At 53.8% G+C, this 13652-nt stretch overlaps 1 protein-coding gene across 1 annotated transcript; it reads right to left on the reverse strand.

Moving 5' to 3' along the window:
• Window positions 1-743: 743 nt before the first annotated feature.
• ROBO4 (roundabout guidance receptor 4) lies at window positions 744-13430 on the reverse strand. Its single transcript, XM_014793714.2, has 18 exons — window positions 13361-13430; window positions 12683-13012; window positions 12236-12393; window positions 11942-12062; window positions 11521-11648; window positions 11192-11420; window positions 10821-10933; window positions 9921-10089; window positions 9575-9760; window positions 9405-9447; window positions 7274-7410; window positions 6895-7158; window positions 3356-3463; window positions 3075-3213; window positions 2672-2917; window positions 2154-2512; window positions 893-1099; window positions 744-754 (listed from the first exon to the last, which is right to left on the reverse strand). The coding sequence occupies exons 1-18, from the start codon at window positions 13428-13430 to the stop codon at window positions 744-746; spliced, it is 3018 nt and encodes a 1005-aa protein (XP_014649200.2).
• Window positions 13431-13652: the final 222 nt, after the last annotated feature.

Raw genomic sequence — 13652 nt, forward strand, 5'->3', positions numbered from 1 at the left:
GCTTGCTCCCTTTCTAACTCAGGTAACACGTCCATATCTCCAGGTGCCCTCCCAACAGTGGTGCTCCGGGGAATGATCTCACAGAACTCAAATCATCATGGTTTTATAGTGTCAAATTCCATAAGCTCATAGTGACAAAAGTATAAGGAGGGTGTTTTTGTCCCACATTTTCACACCTCCCTTCCTTCAGCTTCTTCCCTAGATTCATCTTGAACCCTTTGCCTTGGTACTGAGGTAGGGCCTCACTGCCTCAGTGGCATCCCTCTTTATCTGTTCTACATGGTCTGGTTAGGGAGAGAGTCGAGCCTGCCTCCACAGGAATGGTCCAGATGAAGCTGAGAGGGGAGGCTCTGAGCGCTCTTTCCTGCACAGCCCTCTCCCACAAGCCCTGTTGTCCTCCAGGAAGACCTCTGGCTCCTCGCTTCCTGTGATCCAAGTGGGTGGGGAGATCAGGAGGTGGGGCTGCTGCTTGGGCCAAAAAGGCCTGGTTGAAGGGGTGGATGGAACAGAGGAAAAGGCAAGGGCCAGGAGTCAGGTGATGACTTTTGCTCCCTGAGGGCTCCACATCTGTTTTGTTCTTATTTTGTTTTCACAATCCTGGAGGGAGAACTCTCCTGGGGGCCGGGCAGGGTGGACCCCAAGTGCAGAGAAGCGTAGGCCAAGACCCCCGCTCCGCAGCCCAGGCTGGTGGCTGACAGGAGAGGTGGTTCTGATTCTCCTTTTGGCAGCCTCAGGGCCACACTTCAGGAGGAGTCTGTAGGAGAAGTTGAGGAGAGTGGAGTTATCCACTCTGCTCCTTATCTCTCCTGCCAGACCCCAGGCTCCCTCTCGGCTCCTTTCCAGAAGCCCTCCAGTCAAGGTCACCACATCAGCCAGGCAGACAGACACTTACCGCCGGTCTTGGGTGCAGGACAGCTGAGCTGACTTCTCTGGGGAGAGATCCGAGAGTCAGGGGGCCAGGGAGGCAGCCCCCTTCCCAGCCGCTGAGTGTGATTGTTCTCCATGTCCTCCAACCAGTCTGCCCTCCTTTCCCACAGGGGCGGGGAGAGGGTGGAGGTCAGGAAGAAGTCATCCCGGGGGGAGGGAGGTGATGAAGCGTCTGTCAGGGAGGGTAGAGGTAGCTGTGGAGGGTTAGCCTTCACCCCTAGGGGCAAGTTTAGGGCAGGAAGCTTGGGGCCTGCTTAAGGCATACACTTAACCCTAGACATAACCTAGCCCCAACTCAGTCCATCATTTCCGGTGGCCATATCCCTAGAGGCCCCAGCCCCCTGGGAAAAGAAGACAGTCCTTTGGTTTCTTTAGAGAGAAGAGCTTGAACTGTGTCCTCTCAGCCCAGCTCTGGCCTTCTATCCATACTCCCTTCACTCTCCCACTCCTTGGTCATCCTTCCTCTCCCTCTATTATGGGTGCTTCTGTCCTGGGTAATCCTTGCTCTCCAATTTACCACAAGCCTCGTTGTTTTTCTTAGGGGCAAAGGGTAGAGTGAGGGTTTGTAAGATGGGCATAGGGGATCTGATACAGTGTACGAGTATGGGAGCACCAAAGGGGCATGGGGAGCCCTGAACCACCTTCTGTTGACATGGAGATAATGATCCCACACTGCTAGATATGTGAAGAGGGAAGCCTACCCCAGCCACAGACAGGGCAAGAGGAAGGGCTTGGAAGCACAGTGGGAGGTAAGAGAGGAAACAGAACTTCCCATAGTAAGGAGGCATCTGCAACACTGGGTGGGAGCAAAGAGAAGCGGTCAGGGAGCAACCTGTCCTGGAGACCCACGTCTGGGTAAGAGGACAGTCCTGGAGGTAGGGGAGTGGACCGTACAGTTGGCTGCCTCTGGGCTGTAGAGTTGAATTATTTATCCTTGTTCTTGTGAGTGGCTTTGGGCAAGTTAATAAACCAGTTTGACTTACAGTTTCCTCATTTGGAAAAGAAAGAAAAAGATTATCCTCATAGAGTTGTTGTTAATATTGAACGTATATAAAGCACTTATCATATTTCCTGGGACATAGCAATCACTCAACAAAAACCAGCTGTTTTAAGGACGATGACAATGAAGATCATGATTAGGAAGCTTTGCCTCTTGTTTGGGGAGAAGGGGGGGTGTCCACTCCAAGAGGTGGAGGTGAGGAGTAAAACAAGGTGATCTCACGCACCTGTGAAGACACAGTCTGCCTCCCTGGGCTCCAGGCCAAAGCCAAAGCTGTCCACAGCCATTGCCAGGGCCCGAGCGAAGTGGGCATCAGCGAGGAACGAGCCATCGGAGGAGCTGACGAGGCTGGCTCTAGCACTGGGGCCATTGTCCTCAGAAGCTGAGCCCCAGCCATTGACTAGGGAGCCCTCGCTGGGGGTAGGGGTCGGGCAGGGCCGAGGTGGGCACAACAAGCCCCTCACCTCGGACCCTACCCCTCCTCCAGCCCTGCCCATGTCCGCCAGCTCTGAGGCTGTCGGGACACTGATGTATCCATAGGTGACTGGAGGTGAAGGAGCCCTTGGCATAGGAGAGACACTGTTCCTAGGAAGAGGAAAAATGGGAGACAATTCAATGGTTGAGGTGGGGTAGAGTGGCACAGTAGCAGAAACATTCCAGTTGAGGAAGGGGGAATGGGTAGAGATAAGCATACTCCTGTAGCATGCTATCTGCAGTCCTCTGGTTATCCCTCAGGCTACTCACCTGGGGGTCTCCTCACCCTCACTGAGCTCCAGGCACAGGGCCACCTCCTCAGGAGTCAGCACACTGTCCTGATCCTCCCCCAGGGATGACAGTGAAGAGCTGGACAGGCGACTGGAAGCTGGGCTGGGACCAGAGAGGGAAGAGGCCTGGGGGCTGGAGGGGCTGGGGGGACTGGAGGGGATAAGGTCGGGGATGGGGGCGGCTGGCAGTGGGAGGGAGGAGGGAACTCGGGGCTCCTCCAAGTGCCTGGTTGCGGTAAGACAGTGATGGCAGGATGGTTAGTGCACTTCTTCGAGTCACTGTCCATGCCTCCCCCCGCCCCTGTCCAATCTCAGAAACACCCCCTCCCCCGCCCCATCCCACTCAATCCCTAGCCCTGCCTCCTGACCCCATGCCATCTTACTGGGTCTGCTGACTCTGAGTGGGGGGTCCACGAGGAGAGACAGGTGCCGGGGGGAGAGGGCGAGTCACCAACTCATTGGAAGAGCTGAGGAGCTGTGGTCCCAGGGCCCGCCAGGCAACCAGAGCTTGGGGCACAGCTCCTGGGCATGAGAATGGCGGAACCCCCGTCAGCCCCAGACCCCAGCCTGCCTGCCTGGCCACCCAGCCCCCTCAGCTTCCTGACCCCACTCCCCACCCAGCCTCCCTGGGACAGGAGAAGCCAGATGCAGGAGAAGGTCTCACTTGGGCTCTGGGGAAGGTTCTTGGAGCCTCTATTCCCCAACTCCCAGGCCCAGAGCTCCATGGGGTGGCTGGCCCGGAGCAGTGGGGAGCTGTTGGCCTGGTGCAGCTCTGCAAAGGAACGAGTCACTGGTTGGGGGTGGGCCTTTCAAACCCCAACCACAGGCACTATCTTCAACTTTATCATTCAGTTAAGCTTTAGGGTCCCTGAACCCAGAGAAAAGGGAGAAGAACCTCCCTCCATCCTCTCCATTCCCCACCTTCTTCCAGGCAGTTCTGACAGGAGTACCAGGCTTAGAGTCAAAAGACCTACATTAATAGCCTGGCTCAGCCACATATTAGCTGTGTGACCTCAGGTAAATCCATTAACCTTTCAGGTAAATCCAAACCTTCATTTGAAGTAAACACTCACTTCAAATGATGGTTTTTGCCGATTAAATAAAAACTGATCGGAAAGTTCCTGGTGCCTAATAAATACTTTAAAAAACAACTTTCTTCTCCTTTACTGTATACATTCCAATCTTCCTAATCTCTGTACCCTCATGTTGCTACTTCTCTCATGAATTTTTGGATCTGTGAAGACAAATACTCCTTCTTTTTTTGGAGAGAATCTGTCAATTTCCATTTCTCACATTGCAAAGATCTCACATGATTCTGGATAGCCCTGCCCTGAGAAACCTGCGTGTCTCTCACCCGGGGAGATGGGTTTGACTGTCAAGATGAGTAATGGGTTGAATGGATAAGACAAAACCAGGGGGCCCCAGACCATGCCAGGTGTGACAGAAGAGGGTCAGCTGACAGGAAGAGGAACTTGAGAATAGGAAGGTGTGTTGGTCTCACCCAGTAAGCAATGCCCTGCCCATCGATATTCAATATTTGTTGAATGAATGAATGAATGGATGGATGATATTAGAGACGTAGGTGTAAGCACAAGGTGAGAAGAATCACTCACAAGATGGCAGCTCACATGGCCACTTAAGTGAACTCTGAAACAGAGAAGCCGTGGTGACTGAAGGAACAGACCCAGTCACGTGCAATGACCTGTGAGCGTGCTTCTTGGTCAGGCTAAAACCTAAATGGATCTAAGTGTAAACCAGAGAGGGTCAGGGTAATAAAGGGAAGAGATTTTCCCAAGACCAGGAACCAGGAGAACATCAAGCAAAGGAGAAAAGAAACAGCCTTCAGATTAGTGTCACATCATCAGACGCCCAGTTAGGAAAGGGGATCTTTCCTTGGTGAACCAGAGACCAGCAGGACCCTCGAGGCCGCTTCTAGTCAGTCTAATTTCAAAGATCTGGGGGTCACTGTGGGCAGGTTCAGAGCAGGGATGAGACCAAGGCTATAGCATCCACCAAGATGCCATCTGGACGCTGGGAATCCATGTACAGTGGCCAGACCTTCTGAGTCACTGGGATGAAAACCCACACAATGGCTAGACTTCCTCCATTGAAGTTTCCTTTTGTACTTTGGCTGGTTTGGTTTTTATTCATTTCCTTTAGCCGTCATATGATCTAGGGAGTCCTGGAAGCCACTTCAGGTGCTCCAAGTCTGCTGTCATCAGCTGTGCCTTCTCTAGTGCCTGACTTTCTGACTAAGCTCAGAAATGGGCACACACATTGGTTGCTTGGTTTGCGTGGAAAGCAAAGGCAAAAAGCCAGTCCTGGAAAAGGCTATATTTATCCCAGCCCCTTTAATTTCCTCTAATTCTGGTAACAAAAAGCCTCCTCCCACCTTGCTTGGAATTACTTGGATTTTAGTTTCAATGTCATTTGAATTTAAACTGTAGAATAAAAATGTTATCAAGGTTAGGTTGAATCTCGTTGGGCATACCTGAATTGCAGTAAATATTTGTTTGAATCAATGAATGAATGAGGATATTCAGTGAGTGTATCTAGCAAAGCAAGCATAACTAAGAACCTGATATAATGGATGAGATGCGGGAGAGTACAGTTGTGAGAATATCAGTCGTGGAGAAAAAAATCCAACTAAAATAATAAGAAAAAGGAATAAGCAGGTGAAGGAGGGGGCACAGAGAGGCTGCCGGTTTCAGAAGATAAAGAATCATCAGTCTTTTGGACAAGGTGACAGCAGTAGAGGCCACTCTGTGGCTCTGGACAAGATCATGGCATGATCTCGCTGCCGCTGCTGAGACCCTGGGAGCCAGAGGTGGGCCAAGTGTCCACCAGCCCAGGGAAGTCACTGGTCAACCCATCCTGGGGCAGCACTGGGTGGGGCTGGGGTCAGGAGAAACGGGGTAAAGTGACGACCTATACCCGAGTGAGGTTAGGAAGCTTCATCTCAGAATTGGAACCTTTCTTGAGAACTGGCTCTAGAAAACTACTCACCTTTTCCCAGTGTCATTAGTGTTCTAAGAGGGGCTGTACATTATATTCAAGTCCGTGTAGTTCTCCCTGGGAAAGCTGGTTTTTAAATGAGACTTATGCAACCTCTTTGTAGCTGGTATTTCATCACCACTGAGGATTTCTGATGCAATAACTCTGAGGCGAAGCTGGAAGGAATGCCAGCTTTGCTAATATTTAGAGTCATAAAGTTCTGGGTATTGGACAAGCTCTTAATGACTCCGAATCCATCTTTGTCTTAATAAAAGTTGGATTATATCCACTTAAAAAAAATTGGCTGTCAAACATCTGTAAATCTTATTAACCAGCACAGAAGGCTCAGGAAGACAGCAGGCAGAGTGCAGGCCAATGTGCAGAAACAGGAGAAAGAGGCGAGAGAGTACGATTTCCCAAGGGCACTCCCAGGGAGACTGAGAGGAGCCTTTGGAAGCGGGCCATTCTTGCTCCAAATTCCAGCTCTGCAGCTTATTAGCTTGTGGGGTTTTGAACAAGTTACGCAATTCTGATCCTCGTTCCCTATCTGTAAAATTTGAGAAATAATACCTAGCCATTATGGTGTGAGGATTAAATGAAATAACAGGTATAAGTAATGCACCTAACATAGAGAGTTGCTAAAGAAACAGAGACTATGATTATTTCTCTCTGGAAAGTCAAAGCAGGGAGCTGAAAGTCAGGAGAGAAATCTGCACAGAAAGGAAATACTCATTCTTCTCTGGAAAGTGAATTAGGAGTCGGTGCCCCGGGAAGACCCGGGCATAGTGCACAAGAAGATGAGTCCATGAGAGCCTGACGCTGCATGCTAGCACTGGTAACATTCTGCCAGGTTCTAGGATTACTTGTATGCTGGTCAGGCACTTTCATTAGACTTTGAGCCCTTAGAGGGCAAGGACTATATCTGGTATCTCTTGTGTCTCCATGTTGGGCATACACTGGTGCTTATTAAATGTTTGCTGAGTCGAATTGACTGCAGAAACAGGGCTCACTACTGGTATGGCCAAACCGAAGCAGGAGCACGGTATATAGGAAAGCTGAGGTCAGCACACTCCTAGCTGAGCGCTTTGGTGATAGGTGTTCCCCAGGACAGGAGGATGGAAGCTGTGGGTGGGGTGCAGCCCACCCCATTCCCACTCCTGGCCCCTCCTACCACCCACTTCAGGCTGTGTCTATCCTCCCCAGCCTTACCCTGCTTCTTTTTGGCCTTCCAAGCCTCCGCGGGGGCCAGAGACAAGCGCGGAGAAGAGAGTCCCCTGCGGCTGCAGAGGCTGTCTGAGCTGGGCCAAGGGCTGGAGAGCCGGGCCAGCTGGGGTGGGAGATGCCTGACAGCTGGGGTCTGGGGGCTTGGCTGGGCTGGGGAGCTGGAAGGCAGCTCAGCGATGAGGGAGCCATAGAAAGTGCTCGTGTCAGGAAGCAGGGGCACACCGGGGCTTCGGGGATCCCAGGAGATCACTGCGATAAAAACGACAGGAGGAATTACGGTGAGTATCCCACCCTGCATCCCCCCTTTCCAGTCCTGGTGTCCCTGCTCCACTGCCAGGCCCTGGCGCCCACTGGGCATGCTCACAGGAGCGCCTGCAGTCTAGTGGGTCCCGGGGGTCCACTCCCAGCCGGCTGCTGAGGCTGCTGCTGCTGCTCAGGTCCCGAGAGCCAGAAGTGGACCGCCAAGTGTCTGCCAGCCAGGGGGAGTCACTGTGATCCATCCTGGAGCAATGAAGTGTGGGGGTGGGGAGGGAGAAATGGAGTGAAGTGAGGATCTAATTGGCTAAGACCTCCGGCTCAGAGGGAGCACAAGGGGTTGAGGAGATGGTGGTATCAGCTTTATTCTCACTGCTTTTCAGCCCTTCACAAACTCCTTAAGATCTCTGTCCTGGTGTTCCAAACTCAGCACCCCTTTCTTATCCTGGGGTCGGGGTAAGTCCAAGTTGCCCAGAGTTAGGAGGTATTACAGAGAGGCAGTTGTGTGTTTAGACAAAAAGAACACAGATCTAGAGCCAGACAACCCAGAAATCCCCAACTGCTGCAGCCTAGCTGTGCAATCCTGGGCAACTAAGTCTATTGGCCTCTGTAAGCCCCAGTCTGTTCATCTGTGAAATGGCAACAATGAGGCTTTCCATATAAGGCCGATGCTGTGAGCTGACATGAGTTAAAGTGAGCTCTCTCAGCCAGCAGAGGAGGAGCAGGAGCTTGCTACATGGATACTGGCCTCTCTACCTCTAGCCTGCTTCCCTTTGAAGTGGGTGCCATGCTGGCTGCCTGAGCCATCTTTCAAGAACAGGGATCAGACCAAAGCACTTCTCTGCCTAAAACCTTCAATGGCTCCCTATTTACCAGGATAGAACCCAGCTGCCCAGCATGGCTGACAGAGCCCTGCTTGATCTGGCTTCCAGCTCCCTCACCTTATCCTTTGCTCTGAGCCATCTCACACTCTATGCCTCAGCCAGACCAAACGCTTGTCTTTCCCTATGAACACAGCAGGCTATTTCTTGCTGCTCCCTTTGCTCTTCCCCTTCTTGCTTTCAGGGTAAATGTGAAATCTTCTTCCTCCACGTTTCCCCACCCCAAACTCTTCTATGGATCTTGTACACGTTTCTGTGTTTCCGACACTGGATTGCATTCATGTGCTAGCATGGCTGTCTCTGCCTAGATCGAGAGTTCCTGGCAGAAGCAGACTGTTATAAAGGAATGGATGAACAAAATGATCAGGATGGAATCTCCCTCAAGGACAGGGATAAAGTCCCAGGGGAGCCAGAGAAAGCTCAGGGCAGAGCTGACACAGCCCAGGAGGTAGCTGGAAGAGAAAGGCCAGTGAGCAAAGAATAACACAGGAACACGGCCCCAGCCAGCTTAGAACCTTGCTCTGGGCTGAGAAACTGACAGCAAAACAGTAGCCCAAGGCCTGGATGTGTCCGGCACATAGTAGGTGCTCGGTAAACTTCTGTTGAAAGATGCAGACCTGGAATGTGAACCTTCCAGAGGAAATCTAATGAGATAAAGAGCAGGAGGAGGTGGGCAGATGAAACGGTTATAGTGTAAAACTCAGCCAGTCAGAGAAAAAAGAGGATGTTTTCTTTCTTAGTATCTTGTCTCATAACTGCAGACTTGCTCAGGCAGCCCAACACACTTGGAGCACATGCAGCTGCAAGCTGGTCTTGTTATTGAGAACAATGAGTAAGAATCTATGTTGTGGGGGCAGAGCGCCCTCTGCTGGACCTGTGGATGGATTACTGTGAAGGAATGATTGCTGGAAAGGTAGGTGATTTACCAAATGCAAAGGCACCACTAGGTAAGCACTGAGTGTACTGAGAAAATTAGAAGTTAGACTGGTCCTCCTGTGCTAGCTATTCTCCACTCATCAGGGTGAGTCAGCAGGAGAGTGTGGTAAGTGTTAGTGAGAGGTCGGTAACGAGAGCCCTGGGTTAGGAGTTCAGAAGGCCAGCTACCAGCCGTGTTGTCTTGGGCAAAGTCACTTAAGTTTTATAATTCTTGGTTTACTCACCTGTCAAGTGGCCTGATAGTAACATTATTGAAAGAGAAATTAATTCTCACTTGGAGGTCAGGAGAGATGAGGGTACTAGGACCCCAAACTGCCTGGCAGCAGGGGAGACAATACTCCATCCAGTTCTCCATCCCAGCTCCACTGTCCCTCGGCCTTCTGCCCCTCCCTCACCTCACGCCCCTCCCCTTTCATCTCTCACCTGTGTTTTAGGATGGCGTCCTCACTGGTATATCTGTACAGACCTGGGAGAGGGCAGGAGAAGGCTAAATACAGAGTCCCCTGGACCTGGCCAGAAATCTAAACCCCTGTAGTGTTCTAACTGGACCCAGGGAAGGCCTGACCACCTGGGAGTCCACTCCACCCTCTCACCTGGGCCCAGGTGCACCCCAGCTTGGCGCCGGCGGTGGACACACACAGCGGTGCCCAGCAGCAGCAGCCAGAGCACAACACCCCCGCTGGCAATGACCTCTGGCCGTCTCAAGGCGGCTCTCAGCTGCTCCAGGGTCCGTGAACCGTGGTCGCTGGGTTCTCGGGCGGCTCGCTCCATGGCCTGCTCTGTATGGGATTTGGAGCTCAGGAGGAGGAGGCAGGTGAAGCAATGAGGGTCTGGTAGACAAGCGGGAGGCGCTGGAAATGTGAGGTGGGAGCGGGGAGAGAGGAAGGTGGGAATAGGGGCCGAAAGCATATAGGTGGGGCGGGTGGGCACTGCTCTCACCTAAAAGGAGGCAGACAGGGCTACTGGGCTCCCCAGCCCCAGCACCAGAGACTGCAGCCACTTGTACGCAGTAGGAACCTGGCATTCGGGTGGCGATCTCCAGCTGGGTCTGCTCGCCTGCCACGGTCCAGTTGGTTGGGGGCAATGAGGTGTTGCCCAGGCTCCAGACCTGAGGCACAAGCAGAGATGAGCACTTGCCTCCTGGCACTGTCCCAGCAGCTGAACCCTTCATCTGCAGATCAGACTCTGGGATGTGGTCATCCTGCTCTGCCATCCAGCTGGGGACATCCCCCCCACCGACATGCACCCGCACTTCCTATTCCTTTCTCCCCTACAAAGTGAGAGAGACTTCTCTCTAGACTGACAGAGGAGGACAAAAGTAATCCGAGAAAATATTCATTAGACCAGTGGTTCTCAAACTTCAGTGTGCCTCAGGATCCTTTAGAGGGTTTGTTAAAATCCAGGCCCATCCCTGAGTTTCTGATTCATAAAGACTGGGAAAGGACCCAAGAATTTGCATGTCTAACAAATTCCCAAGTGATGCTGATGTTGCTGGTCCAGGAACAACACTCTGACACCCGCTGCCTTAGAAGGTGAGAGTCAGACACAGTTTGATTTGATTCTTATTCCAAGTCCTACACCTATAACCTTAGCCTCACTTTTCTTGTCTGTAAATTGGGGATAATGACCGGGGAGGACTGTGAGACGAAACGAGATCATGTAGGTAAGTGCTTGGTGGTGTCCGGCAGACAGTAGGTCCTTGCTCAACAACGGTGAGCTTCCCTTGTGTCTCTGCACAGGTGCTGCTTCTCAGTGCCCAGAGCAAGGGTATCCCGGATGCCAGGGAAGAGGGATGTCCTGGCACCACCAGGAAGGAGTGTGTCAGCTTGTGGGGGGTACCTGGTAGCCACGGATGATGCCATTGTGGTTTTCAGCAGGTGGTGGGACCCAGCTCACAAGGACACTGCCGTTGCCAGGTTTTAGAGTCACCTCCTGGGGAGGGGCACTGGGCACTGGAGGGAGGGAGAGAGGCTGTAAGGGATGCTGAGGGAGAGGACTCTAGGGAAAAGACCTGGAATGGGGACACAGGGTCAGAGGCCACACTAATGAGAATAGAAGCTTCTCTCAGATCTGCTTGCCTGGCCAGGGCAGAAGGGAGTCCAGGAATAGGACTCAACATCCCCCAAGACTGGAGGGGGATAGTCCAGGGGCCCCCAGACAAAAAGGGGCCAGAGTGTATACTGTTGGGTCCTGGGGGCATCTGTCCTGACCTTGTTCTGGCAACCTTAGGAGCAGCACGTTGCTGTCAGGGCCTCGAGCCCGGCCGGAGGATGGTCGCACTTTGAACTCGTAGTCTTGGCCCCAGTGGAGGCCGCTAAGCTCTGCGCTCTGCCAGCCATCCAGCAGTGTCTCCTCCCATGGAGCTCCCTGGCCTCCTGGGGCAGTCTGGGCCCTGAACAGGGCTGTGTAGGACTGAGCAGGTGCGGCAGGGCCGCCCACCTGGGAAAGAGTCCAGAGGAAGGGCGAGGGGTCAGGGAGCTCACGACCAGCCCTTTCTTGAGCTCTGGACTGTCTCCCACCCCTAGGTCCTGTGACTCACCTTCCAGCTGAGCCACACAACAGGCCCAGGTTTGGTGCCCTTTGTGGGGTCAGGGTTCAGCAGGGTCACGTTTTCCAGCTGAATACGCACAGCCAGAAGCTCCAGAGGCTCCTTGTAGTCGTGGGGCTCTGTGGGGAACATAGGGCTGGGATAGGGCCTACAGGCCAGAGCAAAGGAATGGAGAAGTGGACCATCCCTCAGCTGCAGAAGAACCAAAACCCCCAGATTTCCCAGGTCTAGAGCACTTTTATTTCTACTTAGGATGGGGGAACCTCCCCCTAAACGGGGACCCCAATACTCTGACCCTGATCCCAGGTTGAGCCCCACATACCGTAATCCCAGCCAAAACCTGATCACACCACCCTAACTGGAGCCCTCAACTTTGGCCCTGACTTTAGCTGACCACCCACCCTCCTCTTACCCTGGACAGACACCCTGGCTCCCCGGCTCTCCCGTTGTCCTGCATTGTTGGTCGCCACACACAAATAGGTCCCTGCATCACTCTTCTCTGCTCTTGCCATCAGCAGGGAACCCCTGGACACCTGTCAGGGCCAGGTGCATCGTGAAGTCTCCCGTGTGGGGAGGGAAGTTTAAGGCCTCACTGCCTTCTCTCCGTCAAATTCTGCAGGGGATGTGGGGCTAGAGGGTGGGCCAGTCCCTCAGGGTGTGCCCATACCCAGGACGGGATGAAGTATGGCAAAGGGGCTACACTCACCGTGTGCCGCCCTGGCTGTAGGGCCAGGGGTTTCCCATCCTTCCACCATGTAACTGTGGGCTCTGGGTGGCCCCAGGGTGGCCCACACTCCAGAATCGCCTGCTCACCCACTGTGGCCACTGTGTCCTGAGGCTGGATCTGGAAATCCTCCCGAAGGACTGTGGGGAGGATGGAGGGTCGGCAGGGAACAGCATCCAGTCCTCCCCTCCCCAGAGGTCCCCCCTGCCATACTTCCCCATTCTGCTTTACCTACCTTTTCGCTGCCTTGTGTTCACTCTTCACAGCCCCATCACCCAGGTCTCCCATCTAGGACCACCCCCGACCCAGCTCTCCCCTCCCAATCTCCCAGCCCAGGCCTCCCCTCACAGGTATCCCCTCAAACCTCCCTCACCACAGGCATCTCACCCCAGGTGTGCCCCACCCTGGGCCTCCCCTGCCAGGCCTTACCAGCCACAGACAGCCGAGCGCCTCTGCTAACTGCCGTGCCCAGCCGGTTGCTGGCCTCACAAGTGTAGACACCCAGGTCTGTGGATAGGGCCTGGTCATCGTGGGCATGTCCCTGGCCAGGGGGCCGCAGCAGCAGAAGGGTTCCATCAGGTAGGAGGTGGTGTATGTCTGGGGGCACCATGCTCAGGGGCTGCCCATTCAGCAGCCAGTGGATGGTGGGAGGCGGCTGGCCTGAGGCTCGGCAGCTCATCTTGGCGGGGCCAGGACCCTGGAGCAGCTGGTCCTGGGGGTGGACTAGGATCTGGGGTGGCGAGTCCTGAGCCATGCCTCCTGGGAGGGAAAGGGAGGCGGAGCCTGGTGTGACTACCGACAGAGCCCCCAAATCCCTGCACCCTCCGTCTGCCTTCTCTTGTCTGAAGATGAACTCCCAAATAACAAGCTAACTGGCAGGGGAGAGGACCAGCTTGCTCGGGATCCAAGTGAGGGCCTGGAGAGCTCTCAATCTGTATCTCTGTCTTACACACATGCACACACATCATCATCATCGTCGTCATCCTCATCCTCATCTCTGGCACCCCTACTGCAAAAAGGAAGCAAAGGAACAGGGAGGCCTCTTCTCTGCTTGGCCAGGCCTTGGATCAAGAGAGCGTGGGCCAGGAGAAGGAGGGCCATACTCACCCGTGACGAGCAGAAGCAGGAGAGGCAGGGGCCACCCGGCCCCAAGGAGGCCCGCTCCTCCAGAGCCCATGGCTGCTCTCAGGCCTCTGTCCTTGTCCCAAACACTTTGTCCTGCTGCTCTGAGCTCACAGCAGAGGGAAGGAGGGGCGGGGCGGGGTGGTGGTGGTTGTTTGTGACCGAGAGTCTGCCCCAGGAGGGAAGCAGCTTTGAGGAAACCGATGCTTCCTGCCTGGCCCTCAGTGCCTTGGAGAACTGGGAGGAGACCAGAGGATAGAAACTCTCTGACCCTGAC

Source organism: Ceratotherium simum, chromosome 7, assembly GCF_057802395.1.
Source record: "Ceratotherium simum simum isolate JZ-2026a chromosome 7, ASM5780239v1, whole genome shotgun sequence".
Taxonomy (NCBI): Eukaryota; Metazoa; Chordata; class Mammalia; order Perissodactyla; family Rhinocerotidae; genus Ceratotherium; species Ceratotherium simum.